Below are 19,522 nucleotides of genomic sequence, written 5' to 3'. Positions count from 1 at the left end.
CGGTTCTTAATATGAAATGTTTTGATGTGGTTTTGGATACCGCAAAAAATGTCATGTAACCTTTTGACCTGTCTAAAAGCAAATAAAAAAAAAAAAAAAAAAAAAAAAAAAAAAAAGAACTTTGGCAAAAATTTGGAAACATTCTTTATTCTCAAATTTAGGTTTTTTTTTTTATAACTAAACACAAAAGATTTCATCCAAATTTTTAAAGTAATTTGAAGTACAATGTGTCACGAGAAAACAATCTCAAAATCCTCTGGATATCTTATAATGTTCCAAAGCTATAACCACTTATAGTGACACAGGGCAGATTTGAAAAATGGGGCCGCGTCCTAAAGGCCAAAAGAGTCCCGTAGGGGTTAATGTTACTGCAAAAGTAATGTAAACATAAATGTCACGTAAAGGTATTTACATTACATTTGCACAACCATGATGTTTACATGTGCGCTTACTTAAATGCGATGCAAGTGCAAAAATTGTCTTTACATGGTGTTTGTATTTACATACCGTTTGTGGTGTTTACACAGTACTTAAGTTGAATTCGTGTTTATGTTCTGCTTGCGTTGCATTAGAATTTATGTGGCGTTTGCATTGCATTTGTGTTCACATGGTGTTTACGTGGCATTTGTGTCACACAAGTTGCATATGCGTTCATGACGTTTGCCTTTACGTGCTGTTTTCAGTGCACTTGCGTTCATATGGTGTTTGCGTTAACATGGTGTTTGCATTGCATTTGCATCACATGGCGTCATGTTTATGTTGTGCTTATGTCTATTAATCTGTGGTAACTGTAAAGTTGGAGTGGCCTCAGAAACTGCGTTTGTGCATGTATCCTTACTCTAACAACAGTAATATCTGCACCAAGGTTGTTTGCACGGCCCTGTGTGACTACTGCTTGGAGTACATGTAGGTTTTAGAGCTGTGTACCAAGAGTAAAGTCACAAAAACAAAATTCATTTATTTTTATATCCACGTTGAAAATATATTTGGATATATACAATATAATAAGTTATTGGTAGGAAGTTTATAAAACCCGGTAGAATACAATTAAATAAGCGTTCAGTATTAAATTAATATGAATTGGTTTGCAAAGAAATGTGAGAAAGACTGTCATTCTGCTGAAACAGCTGTCTAAACGGTTATAAAATGGGGGGAAATTAATTAAGACTGGGCCCCGGATTTACTAACTAGTGAGGAAACGCCAGTCTTCACTAGGTCGGACATGATGGAGTTTTCTGCCAAAGGCTGGTATTCACATGGAGACTATAGTAAATCTGGCAGATCAGGCATTTATGCCCCTTCCTGCCACCCCCACTACCCAAAGTGCGGAGGTGTATGGGGAGCTGGAACGTAGCAGAGGTGGAGATTTTCATGCCTTCTCATAAGAAGCCACAAGACTTAATTTAAGTATGTATGCATATATGATTAACAAAGAAATTGGTTTCTATAGGTAACAATCCTACTTAAAACTCAAGGGAATAGGTCATAGTACATTAATTTTCTATATGAGTGAAAGTGGTTTCCCCAGTGTAAGTTGCATATAGGTAAAAACACATGCCACCGAAGCTACAATTAATGTTATTGCCAGTAATTGAAAAACAACTGTTAATTCACAATCCCGTGTCCATTCCATAATAGAAAAGAGCAAAGGACACTTTGGATAAACAGAAGCTTCCTAACGACTGTGTTGTGAATGGGCCCCTTCAAGTATAATTATACATTTTTGCTGATTTAGCAAACAGAAATTTACATGGGGATTTTATTGAGCTGGTATGCAAATTAGTTTTTTTTTTATATGCTGCTTATACAGGGCCTTCCACTGAATCGCAGCACTTTAATCCATATCTTCTAAAATCTGTATACTCCCTTTTTATTTCTCACAACTCAGTAAAAGGTCATCAAAGAAGGTAACTTCAATAGCCTTTTTTATGCCAATGTTGGTCTCCTGAATACTTTGGACATGGTCTATTGCATTTTTAAGCATCTGGTCCCTGGGTCCATATTCTCCCTGTGTTTCTTCTTCACCTACACCTGACATTACATACTGCAACATGTAATTCTTGATTGTGCCTCCTTCTTGCATTATAGTATTGTGAATGCAGGGCAGATCTTCTAGGGTTGCCAAGTTCAGTAAATGTATCAGAGCCTGGCAGATTTGAGTTCGTAAGCTAGAACAATATTTAAACTCCAGAAAATCTTCTGTTTCCTCACTCTTTTGCAATGCTGTAATCAGAGAATTCCATATATTGCCAAATTGTTCAATACTTCCATATTGTTCCCTGCTTGAAGGTGTGGAAAGGGCCATTGCTGACTTTATCCTGACTTTGAAGTTCTTACAGGATTTGACAACAGTAGTAAGAGCATTATAAGCATCAGCACTCCATGAAGTTTTACCTTTAAATACAAGATAAGAAAAATATATGCTTAACTTTCATCTCAAAAACACAAATAGTGGATAAAAAAAAATCTGTTTTGGTCATATGATGGCCTCTCACATTTGGAATTAAAGGAAACCTACCACTTAGAATGGCAGGGGTAAGCTGTAAGTACCGAGCACCAGCTCAGGGTGAGCTGGTGCCGGTACTTACTTTCGTTAGTGTTATAAACCGCGGTATCGTGCGTGCGCAGCACCGAAGCCCCTTCTGCTCTAAAGTTTAAAAAGTGTTAAAACCGTGATACCGCGGTTTTAACACTAACGAAAGTAAGTACCGGCACCAGCTCACCCTGAGCTGGTGCTCGGTACTTACAGCTTACCCCTGCCATTCTAAATGGTAGGTTTCCTTTAATATAGAAAGTATAAATAGAAAAATTCTACATGTGTGTCAGACGGCACATTATGAATCAAAGAAAAATCCTTCTGGTCCACAGGAGTCTTTTCGGCTCCATTGGTGCCAGTTGTTAAAATCATCCAGCATTGCATTATTTTTATTGTTCTGCGAATAATGGAGCAGACCATGTTGAGAAGTTTGATAAATGAAAACATAGTCTTCTATTGAGAAGAAAAAAAAATCTCAACATGAAGAGAAAGTACACACATTTCTATACACTGCCTGGAAGACAAGTCACTCACCAAGAGGAAGGGCATTGTTTTTGAACACATTTCCCAGTGCGTAACAGGCATTCCATTTTACTTTCATAGTTCCATCCCCAAGTATTGTTACTATAAGGGCCTGAATTGAGCTTTCAATGCTTTCACTGAACCTTGGTTTTACAATATGGTATGGCTGCAAAAAATGGAGAAGGTTTCCCAAAGCTCGGACAGCATTACTTTTAACCTGAAATATAAAGAATCGTTACTCAAATGTGTTACATGGAACAATAAATAAAATTTTAAATTACTGTTTCACAGAAAATACAATTAACATTTTTTTTTTAAATGGAGCACAAAAAAAGTGCATTCTCATATTTGCACATCATTTCGGATTCACTAAAAATACGTCTTGTTTAACCCCTTAAGGACGCAGGGTTTTTCAGCTCATTTCTTGCTCTCCAACTTCAAAAATCCATAACTTTTTCATTTTCACGTGTACAGACGTGTGTGATGGCTTATTTTGTGCGTAACAAATTTTACTTTCCCGTAATGTTATTTATTTTAACATGCCGTGTACTGCGAAGCTGAAAAAAAATTCCAAATGTGGAAAAATTGAAAAAAAAACGCACGTGCGTCACTTTCTTGTGGGCTCAGTTTTAACGACTTTCACTCTTCGCTCCAAATAACACGCCTACTTTATTCTTTGGTTCGGTGCGATCGCGGTGATACCAAATTTATATAGGTTTTATTGTGTTTTAATACATTTTCAAAAATTAAACGAATGTGTACAAAAAAGAAATTTTTTTTGCCATTTTCTGACGCTAATAACTTTTTCATACTTTGGCGCACGGAGATGTGTGAGGGGTCATTTTTTGCAAAAGGAGGCAACGTTTTCATTGCTACCAGTTTGAGGTCTGTGTGACATTTTGATCATTTTTTATTTCATTTTTTATGTTATGTAAAAAGGTGTAAAAGTCGCATTTCGGACATTTGGGTGCCATTTCCTGCCTCGGAGGTCACCGCCGCCCATAACCGTTTTTATATTTTGATAGATCGGGCATTTTGGGACGCGTCGATACCTAATATGTTTGTGATTTTTACTGTTTATTATGTTTTATATCCGTTCTAGGGAAAGGGGGATGATTTGAACTTTTAATATTTTATTAATTTTTTTTATTTTTTAAACTTTTTTTTTTCACTATTTCTTAGACCATCTAGGGTACATTAACCCTAGATAGTCAGATCGCTCCTACCATAAACTGCAATACTTCTGTATTGCAATATATGGCATTTTTGCAGCACATTCATTACAATGAGCCACTGGCTAATTGTAACGAATCTGCAGATGCCAGATAGTCTCGGGTCAAAAGAAGACCCGAGGCTACCATGGCAACCGATCGCCGCCCCCCGATGACGTTCGGGGGCGCGGCGATCGTAAAAAAGATGACGGCGCCCGCGCGCAGATGTCTTTTAAACACCGCCGGCGACTTTGCCTGCGGCGTTGAAAGGGTTAATAGCTGCGATTGGTGCTAGCACCGACCGCGGTTATTAGCGGTGGGGGTTTTATGCAAAATGCAAAAACCTCCACCTTTGTATGAAGAGGACTCAGCCCGTGAGCCCTCTGCATACATCCCTTATACCTCTGCGCCGTAGAGCTACGGCGCAGGGCGTTAAGGGGTTAGAAGGAGTAGTCTGAAAAAATAGACGAAAGGTAGGAGATGCCGTTAACTAACGTAGATTGATGTAAATTATAACAATGTACATGAATACAGGGGGCCGTTGCACCCCAAAATAAACAGAGAAGCTGGTTGCATATACTCCGGCTCCTCTATTCTTCTCTGACGGTGATGTGAGCTGAGCACAATACTTGGTGAATGGAGCAATAGCACGCATGTCCGACCTGGAACTTCATTTAATTAGGATACAGTGGACCAGAGTTCTTGTGATTCATCACTTGGACCCCTACCTCACAGAATAGCCCCTATTTCACTTTATTTAACAAATATTTATAGGCTTGAACAGCTTGACATCTGTGTTGAATGGACTAGACCAACTTCATTGCCGGTTTATTTTATCAAATTAATATTGAAATACTAATACTACTGTAATTGTGCCAGCAGTTTCTCCCTATTCATTTCATTTTTACTAGCTTTCAGCTCGGGCACAGCAGATTTATGTTGGATTGACAAAGTGCCATTCAAATTTGTTTCTTTCAGGGTGCAGCCACACTTTCAGTTTTTCCTGCCCAAACCAGGAGTGAAGTAAAAATAGAAGAGGAGGAGGACTTCTTAATGAGAAGTCCTCACCCATTATGATCCACACCTGCTTTTGGCTACAAAAACTGCATCTGAAAAACTGAACATATGGCTGCACCCTCAGCCAACTTCATCACCTGTTTAGACATGCCAGAAGTCCCCTAAACTGGATTAGACATGCATATGCGACCTAAAGAAGAACAAAATCGCTGCAGTACCAATTTGGATCAACGGGCGAGAAAAAGTCCAGGTCAACACCTACAAGTACCTGGGAGTTTACATTCATGACAGGCTTGAATGGAGGACCAATATTGACTGGGTATGCGGCAAGGCGGTGACCAGGTTGCACTTGTTGAGGAAGCTTAGGTCATTCCAAATCTCCACCCTAATGTTAAGAATATTTTACGAAACGATGATGGCAAGCATATTACAGTAGAGAAAAGAACTGGCTCAACAAGGTCATCCGAAAAGCCCAAAGTACTATTGGAGAGATGCTGCGTCTGCTAGAGGAGGTCTGGAAAACCAGATGCCTTAGAAAATTTGACGCCATTGCATAAAACGGCACCCACCCACTACACGACACACTACTGCAGCAACGGATTGACACAAGTCATCGCTACCGCCAGGTGTGTTGCCGTACCCACAAGGTTCCACAACTCCTTCATCCCAAAGAATGAACTATTTAACCATACGGTGGCTAAAGTGAAGGACTAAGTCACATCCTCATTCCCCTCCCCTCTATATTTAGGTTGTTCACTTACTTGTGTGTTGTGAGTCATTGTCACAATGAAACCCATTCATAAGAGCAGACCTTACTGGGCGTAGGGTAACATGATTCCTTAAGTATTTTGTTATCAACAAACTAGGGCTTGAACTAATTATCAAAGTAATGCATGCAGTTGAGCACTATTGTGTTTAGCATTTTGAAAGTGATCTAAGCCAACACTGATGGCAGAGGCTCATGGTTAAAGCCCTCATCAGTTGTTCCTCCTCCCTCACTGCACTCTTAAGATGCGGGAAGATGGATTTAAGGGACTTCTCCTTCAGCCTCTGGCAACTGTTCCCCCTCCCTTGCTGCTAAACAAAACAAGCCGCTGAACCACAGAGTTAGAATTGGGCATTTTGAGATAGGAGGTAACAACGAGATAGTAGTAGCAGACAAGATAGAGGAGGGTAATATAGAGAAATAGGGGGCAACAAATAAAGATCAGAACAAAGAGAGCAAAAAATAAAAAGCTACAACAGAAAATGCTGTAGCACCAGCTCTATAAATTTTCAGGGCAAGCAGAAAATACAGTGCCAGCGCTGAAGTTCGACCAGCAGACTCGAAGTCCTTGCAGTACATTTCTGTATAATGCCAGGACGAGCATCCTGAGCAACGAGTTCATAGATGTTTGCATAGGCTGCACAAATTTGTGTGCAGGTAACCTAACATTGTATGGACAAAACTGCAGGTAGATGCCATTATGTCATACTGTACCTTATCTTTGTCTTTTGATGCTTCAGTTGCTGATCTTAGCATTTTCAGCAGTAACAGATCTGAAAATTCTTCCTGAAAAGTATGCCCCATAGATTCCCTGTAATCATGATAATCACATAAAAATTCTGTAAACAAATAAATTTTTCCTTATACAGGCAGTCCCCGGGTTACATACAAGATAGGGACTGTAGGTCTGTTCTTAAGTTGAATTTGTATGCAAGTCGAAACTGTATATTTTATCATTGTAGTTCCCGACAATTTTTTTTTTTGCCCCAGTGACAATTGGAGTTTCAAATTTTTGTTGCTGTAATAGGACCAAGAATTATCAATAAAGCTTCATTGCAGACAATTTTAAGCTGATTATTGCAATCTGGGACTATTTTAAAGCATCCAGAAAGTTTCACCAGAGGTCACAGTGGGCAGAGGGGTCCGTCTGTAACTATGGGTTGTCTGTAAGTCGGGTGTCCTTAAGTAGGGGACCGCCTGTATGTATGTTTAACATATACAATGTTTTGACATTTAAAATACATACATATTCACAATTAACGTGTCCGTCAGGTTGCCCAATGACCAGGCTGCTTTGGCACGCACATTTGGGGATTTGTCATTGAGAGACATCAAAATTGCATTTGCTGTATCTGCTACAAACATGACATCCTACAATAAATAAACAGCATTAATCCAGGAAATAATCATCAAATTATCATAATTTCCCTTCTCTAAATACCTTTCATTTATAGAATGGTGCTTCAACAAATAATGAGTAGTTACGGAAATGAAAGCATACTTGAAATATGTTGGTCAATTTCTCTATAAACATTACAGTTTGAACAGCGATTTTCCAGATTTTCAAGTGAATTTCAGACTCAATATTTTTAGGGGACATTTCATCTTCGTAAGGGTTTAAAAAGTTCTATTTATTAGAAACTCCCCAGAAATCGCCCCATTTTTAAAACTGCACCCTCAAACTATTTAAAACAGCCTTTGGTAAGCTTGTTAACCCTTTAAGCTTATCACAAGAATTAAAACTAAATGGAGGTTCTATTTGGAATTTTTAAATTTCAACAATAAAATGATTATTCAGTCCTAAAATTAGCATATTCATCAAGGAAAAAATAAGAAAACAAATCTCAGATTTTGTTGTGCAGTTTCTCACAAGTAGGGCAATACTTCACATATCAATATTAACTACTTTAGGGGCCACAGCTTTTAGAGGGCAGATTTTGGTGACTTTTTCTGAAAAACCTTGCTTTGGCCCCTAAATTTGTATCTTTTAAAATGGGTTAAAAAGGTAATTGCACCCCATAGTTTGTTACACAGTTTCTCCTGAATGCTGATCACAAACTTCTGTAGTGGCGCACAGTGCGACTCCGAAGGAAAGGAGCATTGGCTGAGCCCCTAATATAGTAGGACAGTAAAAACCTCCAAAGAGTGGACCCATTTTAAAAACTAGACTATATTTCTAGACAAATATTTTATATTTGGGAGCGGCGCAATACCTTGTTGTTTAACCTTTATTAGCTTTTTTTTTGGGGGTGGGGAGGGGGTCAAAAAGTAATTGATTCTTACTGTTTTTTTTGTGTTTTATACACCAAATAGTATAGATAACATGCTACTTATGTTCTATGGGTCAGTACAGTTATGGTGATATCCCGTTTAAATACATTTTTTCTTGTTTTACAAAAAAAAAAAATCATTTGGAGCGAAAAATCCCTTGAATTTGCATTGCAGTCTACTAAGCAGTGTAAGATTTTTATTATTTTGCTGATTGAGCCTTTTTACGGCTTATTTGTTTGCGGGACAAGTTGTGCCTTTTATTGGTATCATGCAGACATAAATGTGAGTTTATTTCATCGCCGGGAGGAGAGGTGGGTAACCCCTTTAGGTGCTGTGGTCATGTTTGACTGCCGCGCCTAAAGGGTTAAACAGCCGGGATGCCATGTAGAGCTGGCTCTGCTTCGGAGCCTGTGCGATCCCCATGATGTTGGGGGTGGCGCAAAAGAAAGCTCATCATGACATCCCATAACATGGCTTAAGGGGTTAATGTAGATGAATGTAAAGTTTTGAACTGGGGGCAAATAAAAAGTACAATTGTGTTTAATCCCTTAGCGACCAAGCTTATTTGTGCCTTGATGATCAACCCTATTTTTCCAATCTGCTATGTGTCATTGTATCTGATAATTTTATAACGCTTTAACTTACCCAGGTGGTTTTGAGAGCGTTTTATCATGACACTTCATGTTGTACTTCAAGTTAGTGGGAAAATTTGGTTGGTTTTAAATTTATTCATTTAAAAGGAGGAATTTGGAAAAATGTTCAAACAGATTGTAATATTTACCACATGACTGCCTTGTGTTGGTTTATTGTTTTATTACAATGCTAGAAACATTACAAAACGAACAGCATTTTTTGGTCTTTTCTTGGGGTATTTTTCTTTGTACAGAGTTATATTAAACGTTTTCTGCATAACAAATTGAACTTCCTAGTGAGAGAATTTTATACTGCATCCCGTGTACTGGGAATTCCAATGTCAATTCTAATTCCATGTACTCTTCAATGCCCCCGCAGGTCCGCTTCCTGCTTCCTTTGCGCTTGGCAGACATGGGTTCGCAAGTGCTGGCCACGCATACACTTTGATGTCAGCAGGCGGCTGACACCCTAGTCAATGAGCATTGACCTGTTGCTACTGGGCGCACAGGAAGAAGGTAGTGGACTTATGAGGGGCATTGGATAGGTGAGTACCAAGTTTATTTTTTTATATGCTGGGCACAAATATATTTCTGGAATAAATTATTTTACACGGTTTACTATTGTCAACCGCACCACTGATTTATTTTGTGTCGTGGAGCTGCAATCCGTTGCCATGACAGCCTCCAAGGCTATCATGTTTTAGGCGATTTGCACATTGTAATAGATGATGTGCAAGATGATGTGCAAAATGCCCATATTTGTTATCTCAGTGATCGTACTGACCCAAAGAATAAAGGAGACATGTAATTTGGGGCGCACAGTGAAAGCCGTAAAATCCAAGCCCACAAGAAATGGTGCAAATGTGCTTTTTCCATCATTTTCACTGCATTCAGAATTTTTTCTCCGCTTCCCAGTATACGGTATAGAATATTAAAAACCATCACTATGAAGTGCAATTTGTTAAGCGGAAAACAAGCCATCACACAGCTCTTTACATAAAAAAATAAAAAAGTTATAGATTGTTGAAAGTGGGAAGTGAAAAATAAAGACACAAAACCGAAAAAGTCCTTAAGGGGTTAATCTATATCTACTTAAAATTCGTTGAAAAATAGGTTTTCTAAATTACACAACTCCATTAAACTTTTTCATTTCTCAGGTTGCTAACACCACCTGGAAGTATATGGCTCTGTTCTGACTTAACTATTACAGTATTCAATAGAGGGAACACAATTACAAACCTGTCGAAGACATGGAAACAAAATGTATACACCAAGAGCTCGTGCAGCTGCAGCCTTTACTAGAGGATTTTCACTGTGATTCAGACCAAGCAGCAGTGTAATACACAATATCTGACGGTCATCCTGCAAAATTAAAAAATAAATTTTGCTTCAATAAAATTTCACTATTAAATTAGTTCGTCCAGAAAATAATTTTCCTGCCCAGGCAGTATTCCACATCAGACAAAAAAAATTGTGAATTAGACTCACCGGTAATTCGGTTTCCATCTAGTCCTCCATGACGGCCCACTAGGAGGATGACCCTTGACCTCTGTAGGGACAGGAAGCAGAGAGGTTAAAAGCCTCCCCCCCACATCCTCCCGCCAGTGTCTACCAAATAACTACACCGGTGGAAGATACAACATATTTTTATTCTGTCTTGTTTGAATCACATACAGAATTTTCAATAAAGTGAAAGAAACATGGGAGGGAAAAATATATAGGCCGTCATGGAGGACTAGATGGAAACCGAATTACCGGTGAGTCTAATTCACAATTTCCATAACGTCCCCCATGACGGCCCACTAGGAGATCTACAAAATTAGTAGAGTTAGGGTGGGACCACAGCCTGGAGAACCTTCTGACCGAAGGCGAGATCCTGTGAGTTGGGTAAGTCCAGCCGATAGTGTTTTGCAAAGGTGGACGAAGAAACCCAGGTGGCAGCTCTGCAGATTTGTTCAAGAGAAGCGCCCCTCTTCTCTGCCCAGGAGGCGGATATGGCTCTGGTGGAATGGGCTTTAAGGTTAGGAGGAACTTCTTTCCCTTGTTCTGTGTAACAAGAGGCTATGGCAGTCTTTAACCATCTGGCGATCGTGGTTTTGGATGCCTTTACCCCTTTGTTCTTCCCCTGAAACTGAACAAAGAGATTGTGATCTTTGCGCCAGGGTTTTGTAGCTTTTAAGTACTCTAAGACCGAGCGCCTTACATCCAGGGAATGCCACTCCAATTCCTTGCTTGAAGAAGGATTCCCGTAGAATGATGGAAGGATTATTTCTTGATTCTTGTGGAACCTGGACGCCACTTTGGGAACAAAGCTTGGATCCAGAGTCAGAGTTATCCTGTCAGGGAGAATACACATATAGGGTTCTCTAATAGAAATGGCTTGGAGTTCCCCCAGCCTTCTAGCTGAAGTCACAGCTACTAATAAGGAAGTCTTTAAAGTTAAGTTTTTTATACTAGCGTCCTTTAAAGGCTCAAAGGGAGGTCTGGAGAGAGCATCCAGAACCAGGGAGAGATCCCAGGAGGGAACCCGCTTCAGAATCTGAGGCCTAATTCTATTTGCGGCAGCAATAAATCTTTTGACCCACCTGTGGTCCGCCAGGGGATGGTCGAAGAATGCGCTCAGAGCCGAAATTTGGACTTTCAGAGTGCTAGTAGAAAGACCAATTTCTAGTCCTTTTTGCAGGAAGTCTAGTACCTGTAAAATATTTGGGTTAGACTGAGAGGGGGGATTAGCCCCACAAAAGGTCACAAACTTTTTCCATATCTTATGATATATGGCGAAAGTAACCTTTTTCCTACTTGCCTTCAACGTAGTTATTACAGCCCGAGAGAGACCTTGGGACCTTAGGAACTCGAACTCAGGATCCAAGCCGCCAGACGGAGTCTTCCTGGATCGGGATGGAAAATCGGACCTTGGTATAGAAGGTCCTTCTGAATCGGTAGAATAAAAGGTTGCTGGACAGATAGGGACCTCAACAGTGGGTACCAGCTTCTTTTTGGCCAGTTTGGGCAGATCAGGATCACCCTTGACCGGTCGAGCAAGATTTTTCTGAGTACTCTCGCAATTAGGGGAATTGGGGGAAAGGCATACATGAGACTTCCGCTCCAACGATGGCTGAACGCGTCCAAGTGGTCTCTGGACTCGCCGGCCTCCAGAGAGAAGTATTGTTGGCATTTTGAATTCTCCCTCGTGGCAAATAGGTCTATTTGGGGCATGCCCCAGACGCTGGTTAGATGTAGGAAGATCTCCTGGTTGAGACACCATTCGTTCGGTAGGATCTCTCTCCTGCTGAGATAATCCGCTTATCTGTTTAGGGATCCCTTCAAATGAGTGGCTGAGATGGAAAGGATGTTTTCTTCTGCCCACTGGAAGATGGTACGAGCCAGACTCGATAATACTGGGGATCTTGTACCCCCTTGTCTCCTTAAATAGGACACTGTCGAGACGTTGTCCGAGAGAATGTGGATATGATGATTCCTCAGATAGGCTGTGTTCGATCTTAGCGCTTCCCAAACCGCTCTTAACTCCCTGTAGTTTGAGCTGTTTTTTGCTTGGGCTAGAGTCCAGGACCCTTGCTCGTAGTGGGAAGGAAGGATTGCTCCCCAGCCTGAGCTGCTTGCGTCCGTCACTATGGTGATGGTTGGGAGGTGGTGCCAACAAACCCCTTTCTCTAGGTTCCTTAATTCCATCCACCACAGCAGGTCCCTCTTTACAAAGGAAGGAATCCGGATCTTCTTGTCTAGACCTGAAGACTTCCTGTTCCAGAAAGTTAGGATCCAATTCTGAAGGATCCGAGTATGGCTCTGACTCCAGGTGACCGCAGGTAGGCATGCTGTGAGGAGCCCCAGGATCTTCATCGCCTGTCTGACTGGTACAGAGTCCTTCCGTCTGAATGAACGAATCTGATGCTTTATGTTGGATATTTTCTCCTGAGGAAGAAAAGACATTTGGTGAGTTGAGTCTAGAATGATCCCTAGAAAGGTCTTTCGAGTGGAGGGTACTAAACTTGATTTTTTCAGGTTGATTAACCACCCCAACTCTGTTAAAATTCTTAGGGAAGACTCTCTTGCCAAAATTAGTTTTTGTTTGTCTTTCCCTATAATTAGCAAGTCGTCTAGGTAAGGGATGATTGATATGTCTTGTAGTCTTAAAAAGGCTACCACCTCCACCATGATCTTGGTAAAGACCCTTGGAGCCGATGAGATACCGAATGGAAGTGCACGGAATTGAAAGTGTAAGACAGAGCCCTCGGGAGAGAGAACCGAGAATCTTAGGAATCTCTGAGATGAGGGGTGAATAGGTACATGATAGTATGCATCTTTTAGGTCTAAAGTGCACATATAGGAGTCTGTGTGAATAAGTTGGGTAGCTGTTCTTACCGACTCCATGCGAAATCTTCTGTAAACGATGAAGCGGTTTAGCTCTTTCAAGTTGATAATTAGGCGATTTGATCCATCTGGTTTTTTGACAAGGAACAACGGGGAGTAGAATCCCAATTTTTCTTGTTCTTGAGGGACCGGCACCACCACTCCCATGTGGATTAGATGAAATACTTCCTGCCAAATGAAGGAATGTGTAGAGTGAGAGAGAGATGGTAAGGGAGCGACAAACCTTGGAGAAGGGGGGGGTGATGAGAATTCTATCCTGTAGCCCGATTCCAAGATAGACAGTACCCAGGGATTCGAGGTGACCTTTGTCCACTGGGATAGGAATCCCAGGAGACGCCCCCCCACTCCGGCGTCATTGTTTCTTGTTTCCTGGACCCTCTGGGAGGTTAGAGAAAAGGAAACCCCTTCCCCTTCCTCCTTTGGGATAACTCCATCGTCCTTGCTTACCTTTGCCACGGTAAGTCTCTCCGGTGTTCCTAAAAGGACGAAAGGAAGATTTCTTGGGTATTGTTTTGGACTCTGGAAATCCCCTTTTTCTGTCAGACGCCTTTTCAAGTATAGCGTCCAATTCGGGTCCGAACACAAAGTCCCCGGAGAAAGGAATGCTGCACAATTTGGATTTAGAGCGGATGTCCCCGCTCCACTGCTTCAGCCATAAGGCCCTCCTGGTGGCATTGGTAAGAGCTCCTTCTTTTGCAGCAAACCTTATTCCTTCGGCAGATGCGTCAGCAAGGAAGGCAGTAGCTGATCTTAACAATGGTATGCTTTCCAGTAAGTCTTCTCTGGGAGTACCCTCCCGGATATGGGACTCTAATTTCCCCAGCCAGAAATATAGTGTTCTTGCCACCGAGGTGGCTCCTAAGTTTGACTTTAGGCTTAGCATGGAAGTTTCCCATGCTTTCTTTAAAAGAGCTTCAGATTTCCTGTCCATCGGGTCTCTTAACTGAGCCGAATCTTCAAAGGGCAGGTCCATCTTCCTAGAGACCTTGGAAACCTGTACATCAACTTTGGGGAACGAGTCCCAATCCTTTGACTCTTCAGGGTCGAAGACTAAGCGTTTCCTGAAATTCTTAGAGACCGCGATTTTCCTCTCAGGGTCTCTCCATTCCTGACTAATTAGTCCCCTAAGGGTATCGTTGAGGGGAAAAACACGCTGTTTCCTGGCTTTGAGTCCCCCAAATAGTTCATCTTCACGAGAAAGAGGGGGTTCCTCGTCCTCAAGGTTCAATGTATCTCGCATAGCTTTCAGAAGATCGTCCAGATCCTCATTTTGGAATAAGTAGCGGGAGCTTGTTGCCTGCTCACGAACCTGATGATCCTGGTCTCCCGCCAGAGAGCAGGAAGGAGAGTCTGAAATGCACCCCTCTTCTTCCTCTGAGGAGGAAGCCGATACTATCCGAGCTTTCTTACGTGGGGGGGCTCCCTGCGTAGCCGCCGCCACCGAAGAAACCACTTTCTCATCTATAAAGGACTTAAGCTCGTCCATAAAAGACGTTTTCTCCTCCCGCATAAATTCTTCGATGCAGGGTTTGCAGATCGGTTTCTTATAGCCTTCTAGTAGGGTACGGAAGCACATACTGCATTTTTTAACAGGAATCCTGCTTTTTTCAGGTTTTTCTCTACTCTTTTCAGACTTTCCTGATTTCTCTTCCTTGCCTTTCCCCTTAGAAACTTGCTCCTAGGGAAGGAAGGCAAGGAGACAATGACTTGGAGCTCACAACAAAAAACAATTGTATATGTTGCCATACAGCACCACTCACATGCACCGGGGGGTGGAGTAGGCCCAAGTCTGCCTCATCAGCCATTATGATGTCTGGGACGGCCAGCCAAGAAAGAAACAAGTCATAGACCTCAGACCAACTGACTACCCGCTTTTGAGGATTTAAATACCTTCATGGGGAGCCCATCCCCCTGCCGGTGGCCTCCACCGCGTCCCGCGCCCGGCGCCGCGGTCACTTCCGGTCGCGACCGGAAGTCGTCATCGATCAGGGGGAATTCTGGGAAACGTAGTTCCCTGCGTCCGCGCGAGAGTCTGGTGGACCAGCCCGCCGGAGAGGACGCCAGCCGGACGATTTGTCCGTCCAGGGAGAGCCCGCAGCCGCCGGGCTAACCGAGGATCTGTCCGGAGGGGAACTTGGACCGCAGTCGGCGTAACCCCAGGTAAGGTGGTGAGTATGGAGATCCTTCTCCGTTTTTTTTTTTTTTTTTTTAAAACGTCCCCCCCCCCCCCCTAGGAGGAGAGAGACCCTCTCTTGACCTGACCCCTGTAGGGACAGGAAGACACTGGCGGGAGGATGTGGGGGGGAGGCTTTTAACCTCTCTGCTTCCTGTCCCTACAGAGGTCAAGGGTCATCCTCCTAGTGGGCCGTCATGGGGGACGTTATGGAAATCATGCATATTTTTATTTTTTAAACTGTTTATTGTTAACAGAAGCATTGTATGTGTTACAATTTCCAAAGGAACGGGTATATCGTCATGTGATCTAGTACATTCAAAAAGAAATTCATACAAAGTGATATGGCTAGTTACTTTCAGTTGACTTCTCAAAAGACGTTGTACATTTATAGTTACATGATGTGTTTCAAGATGTTATACAATTGTTTTGTCAATAGCTCTGAAAAACATTCCAAAGAGAACATAACAAAACTTTTAACCTAGTAACTTTGGTTCTGCGTAGTATTCTATAGGTCTTTATTTCTATTAGGGGCTTAGTGCCACTGGTTTCTTTACTGCATCTCAGTGTCTGGAATATACATCATTGTGAACGGCCTTCCAGTGCCATTAGCGCCCTCTGATGTCCACTTGTGTTATGTCTCAATAAAGGCTCGCCTTATGTGTTTGATTGCAAGTTAGCTACATTTGTCCTGAATCTGTTTGGAGAGTAATGTGTTATTCGTGAATCACACCAAATATCCCAAATGTGATTACACTTTTCCGGTTTGTTCCTGTGTTTAAAGATAACCGCTACGAATGGAAGCATCTGATTAACTTTTTTCATATGTATGTCGTGGGGGGGGAGGGGGTGCTTGGGTCGTACCATCACAATGTGATACACTTTCTTGCCATGAAGAGTGTTTACTGTAAAAAAAGATGCGGTGGTAGTGGGACCATTCTTCCTTAAGTAGGCACACTTAAGGTGGCATTTTTTTATTTTTAAGTGGACAGTATACATGATAAGTCCAGTCGAAAAGTTAGTTCTTAAAAGTTAATGTTAACACTAAGCAAGAAAGTATGGTGGTTAACCGTTGGAAATATTTTGATGCCATTTATCAATAGGTTCAGAACAATATTATCCGTAGAAAACTGAAACATAGCTGATCTAAGCTTTTTCATCCCAACGGCCGCATTCTCATACCACTACCCTTCAGGGATCCGCACTATTAACCAAAACCCTAGATGCACCAAAGACCACAGTCCAGACTAGATGCCCCCCAGAAATCACTACTGCATAATACTGCATTTGTATAATAAGTAATCTCCATAGTTGGTAAGTCTTTGCTGGCAAGTCTGGGCGCCGCCATCTTGTCGGGGATCGTCGCTGCCTGTGACGTCATCAGGGACTTCTGAAGACCCGAGGCTGACTCGTGTTAACCCCTTCCTTACAATGTGCTAATGAATGAGGAGGAAAATCCCCATATACTGCCATACTGTAGTACCAAGTAAGTAACGTAAACCAAGTAACGTAAAATAGCGCCCAAAGTAAAAAATGGCACTTTTTTGGCATTTTGAAAAAAGATACGAAAATCAATAAAAAGTGATCAAAAGCTTACACCGTCCTAAAAATGATAGGAATGAAAACGTCATCAAAAGTCGCAAAAAGTTATACCACCCACAGCTCTGTACACTAAAGTATGAAAAAGTTATTAGTGCCAGAAGATGGCAAAATAAAAAAAAAAAAAATACATTTGTACAAGAGGTTTTAATTTTTGTTAACCTGAGGGTTGGCAAGGAGAATGCGGTAATAACTCTGCCTACTTTAGAAAGCCCAGAACAATTTGGGAATCATAAAATCAAAATACACTCACCGGCCACTTTATTAGGTACACCATGCTAGTAATGGGTTGGACCCCCTTTTGCCTTCAGAACTGCCTCAATTCTTCGTGGCATAGATTTTGGTCCATATTGACATGATGGCATCACACAGTTGCCGCAGATTTGTCGGCTGCACATCCATGATGCGAATCTCCCGTTCCACCACATCCCAAAGATGCTCTATTGGATTGAGATCTGGTGACTGTGGAGGCCATTTGAGTACAGTGAACTCATTGTCATGTTCAAGAAACCAGTCTGAGATGATTCCAGCTTTATGACATGGCGCATTATCCTGCTGAAAGTAGCCATCAGATGTTGGCTACATTGTGGTCATAAAGGGATGGACATGGTCAGCAACAATACTCAGGTAGGCTGTGGCGTTGCAACGATGCTCAATTGGTACCAAGGGGCCCAAAGAGTGCCAAGAAAATATTCCGCACACCATGACACCACCACCACCAGCCTGAACCGTTGATACAAGGCAGGATGGATCCATGCTTTCATGTTGTTGACGCCAAATTCTGACCCTACAATCCGAATGTCGCAGCAGAAATCGAGATTCATCAGACCAGAAAACGTTTTTCCAATCTTCTACTGTCCAATTTCGATGAGCTTGTGCAAATTGTAGCCTCAGTTTCCTGTTCTTAGCTGAAAGGAGTGTCACCCGGTGTGGTCTTCTGCTGCTGTAGCCCATCTGCCTCAAAGTTCAACGTACTGTGCGTTCAAAGATGCTCTTCTGCCTACCTTGGTTGTAACTGGTGGCGATTTGAGTCACTGTTGCCTTACTATCAGCTCGAACCAGTCTGCCCATTCTCCTCTGACCTCTGGCATCAACAAGGAATTTCCGCCCACAGAACTGCCGCTCACTGGATGTTTTTTCTTTTTCGGACCATTCTCTGTAAACCCTAGAGATGGTTGTGGGTGAAAATCCCAGTAGATCAGCAGTTTCTGAAATACTCAGACCAGCCCTTCTGGCACTAACAACCATGCCACGTTCAAAGGCACTCAAATCACCTTTCCTCCCCATACTGATGCTCGGTTTGAACTGCAGGAGATTGTCTTGACCATGTCTACAAGCCTAAATGCACTGAGTTGCCGGTGAGTGTATTTAAGCTCCATTTTGTGACTAATGACATTGAATTTTATTGTTTAAGTGTTGCACATATGTCAGTATTCGTTAGAATTATATATTTTGCAAAGATTTCACTTTATCTTTTTCTGTATCATAAACCCAACAAAAATTGTCAGCTTAAAATGTATTTGAGCTGCAGCACAAACTTTCACTTCACTGAAATGCAGAGGTTTTCTAAGTATCAAGCATTTCTGTATAAATAGGCTTACTGGTAAGCTGGTGAAAGCCTCTGGCAAAACAGATGAAAGGGCATCACAAGCACTGGTCTGAAGAGTGGGATGCTGCTCATTCTGCAAGGCTCCAGGCAAAGGACCACTCAAAATCATGTTCCAAAATGCTGCAGCCTGTTTAACAAAAAAATAAAATTATAATGTATTGGTAACAATGTATTATTATTTACATATAAATTAGTACAATATTTCATCATCTATTTTTGTCATTTATACATCAGAATAAAGCCAATAGCTATTTCTTTGCCATCCTCCTCAGTATAGCCCAGAAGAGCACTAGTCTGAGGTTTCTCATCTCCTCAGTCTGTGCTGATTATCTGTATGAATCCATAAAATACAGGGAGAAGAAAGAGTAGATGATTACCACGTATTTGACATGCTGCTCCAAAGGGAGGAGGCATGTTATACTTGCTCTCCTTTCTATGCCTAGCAGGAGAGCCTTGTCTCTGTGCAGCTCTGTGGGTACAGGAGTCTTTGATGGAGGAGTGGATGTTGAGCAAAGGCTGCAATCTTGCACAACTTTCATCCTTAGCAGCTTCATGCTCCTAGTACCCCCTCTCTTTTGAAACTGTATCTCTTCAGCAGGAAAGCTGTAAACCTTAAAGGGATGTCTCAACTTCAGTAATTAAATGTTATTATTTGTATAACTAAAAGTTGTACAATTTTCTAATATACTTTCCGTATCAAGATTTTTAGATCACTCTTGTGGCCAGAAAGCTTCAAAGTTTATTTATTTTCAGTGAACAGAAATCTGTGGTGGTCACAAAGGTGCTCGATTTGATGC

At 41.7% G+C, this 19,522-nt stretch overlaps 2 protein-coding genes across 2 annotated transcripts in view; both read right to left on the bottom strand.

The window, feature by feature from the left end:
• Positions 1–933: 933 nt before the first annotated feature.
• The window catches only part of HEATR6 (HEAT repeat containing 6), a 62,212-nt gene continuing 43,623 nt past the window's right edge, over positions 934–19,522 (bottom strand). The window contains exons 15-20 of the mRNA XM_072137126.1: positions 18,718–18,852; positions 10,195–10,317; positions 7,299–7,423; positions 6,767–6,863; positions 3,071–3,275; positions 934–2,394 (exon numbers count right to left, since the gene is read on the bottom strand). Of these exons, the coding sequence (XP_071993227.1) occupies positions 1,871–2,394; positions 3,071–3,275; positions 6,767–6,863; positions 7,299–7,423; positions 10,195–10,317; positions 18,718–18,852 (1,209 nt within the window). The 3' untranslated portion in view covers positions 934–1,870. The remainder of the gene's footprint in view (positions 2,395–3,070; positions 3,276–6,766; positions 6,864–7,298; positions 7,424–10,194; positions 10,318–18,717; positions 18,853–19,522) is intronic.
• On the bottom strand, positions 10,477–12,787 carry LOC140118794 (uncharacterized). The gene is made up of 2 exons (XM_072137127.1): positions 11,159–12,787; positions 10,477–11,086 (listed from the first exon to the last, which is right to left on the bottom strand). The coding sequence occupies exons 1-2, from the start codon at positions 12,785–12,787 to the stop codon at positions 10,784–10,786; spliced, it is 1,932 nt and encodes a 643-aa protein (XP_071993228.1). The 3' UTR covers positions 10,477–10,783.

This window comes from Engystomops pustulosus, chromosome 2, assembly GCF_040894005.1.
Source record: "Engystomops pustulosus chromosome 2, aEngPut4.maternal, whole genome shotgun sequence".
In the NCBI taxonomy this organism is placed as follows: domain Eukaryota; kingdom Metazoa; phylum Chordata; class Amphibia; order Anura; family Leptodactylidae; genus Engystomops; species Engystomops pustulosus.
This window is presented reverse-complemented; position numbering and strand designations above follow the sequence as displayed.

Bases quoted from the DNA above. Each gene is read 5' to 3' on its own strand.
- LOC140118794 (XM_072137127.1), bottom strand. From the start codon at position 12,787: ATGCCTACCTGCGGTCACCTGGAGTCAGAGCCATACTCGGATCCTTCA. The intron at 11,087-11,158 runs GTAAGGCGCTCG...CTCTTTGTTCAG, and splicing joins TGGAGTGGCATTCCCTGGAT to TTTCAGGGGAAGAACAAAGG.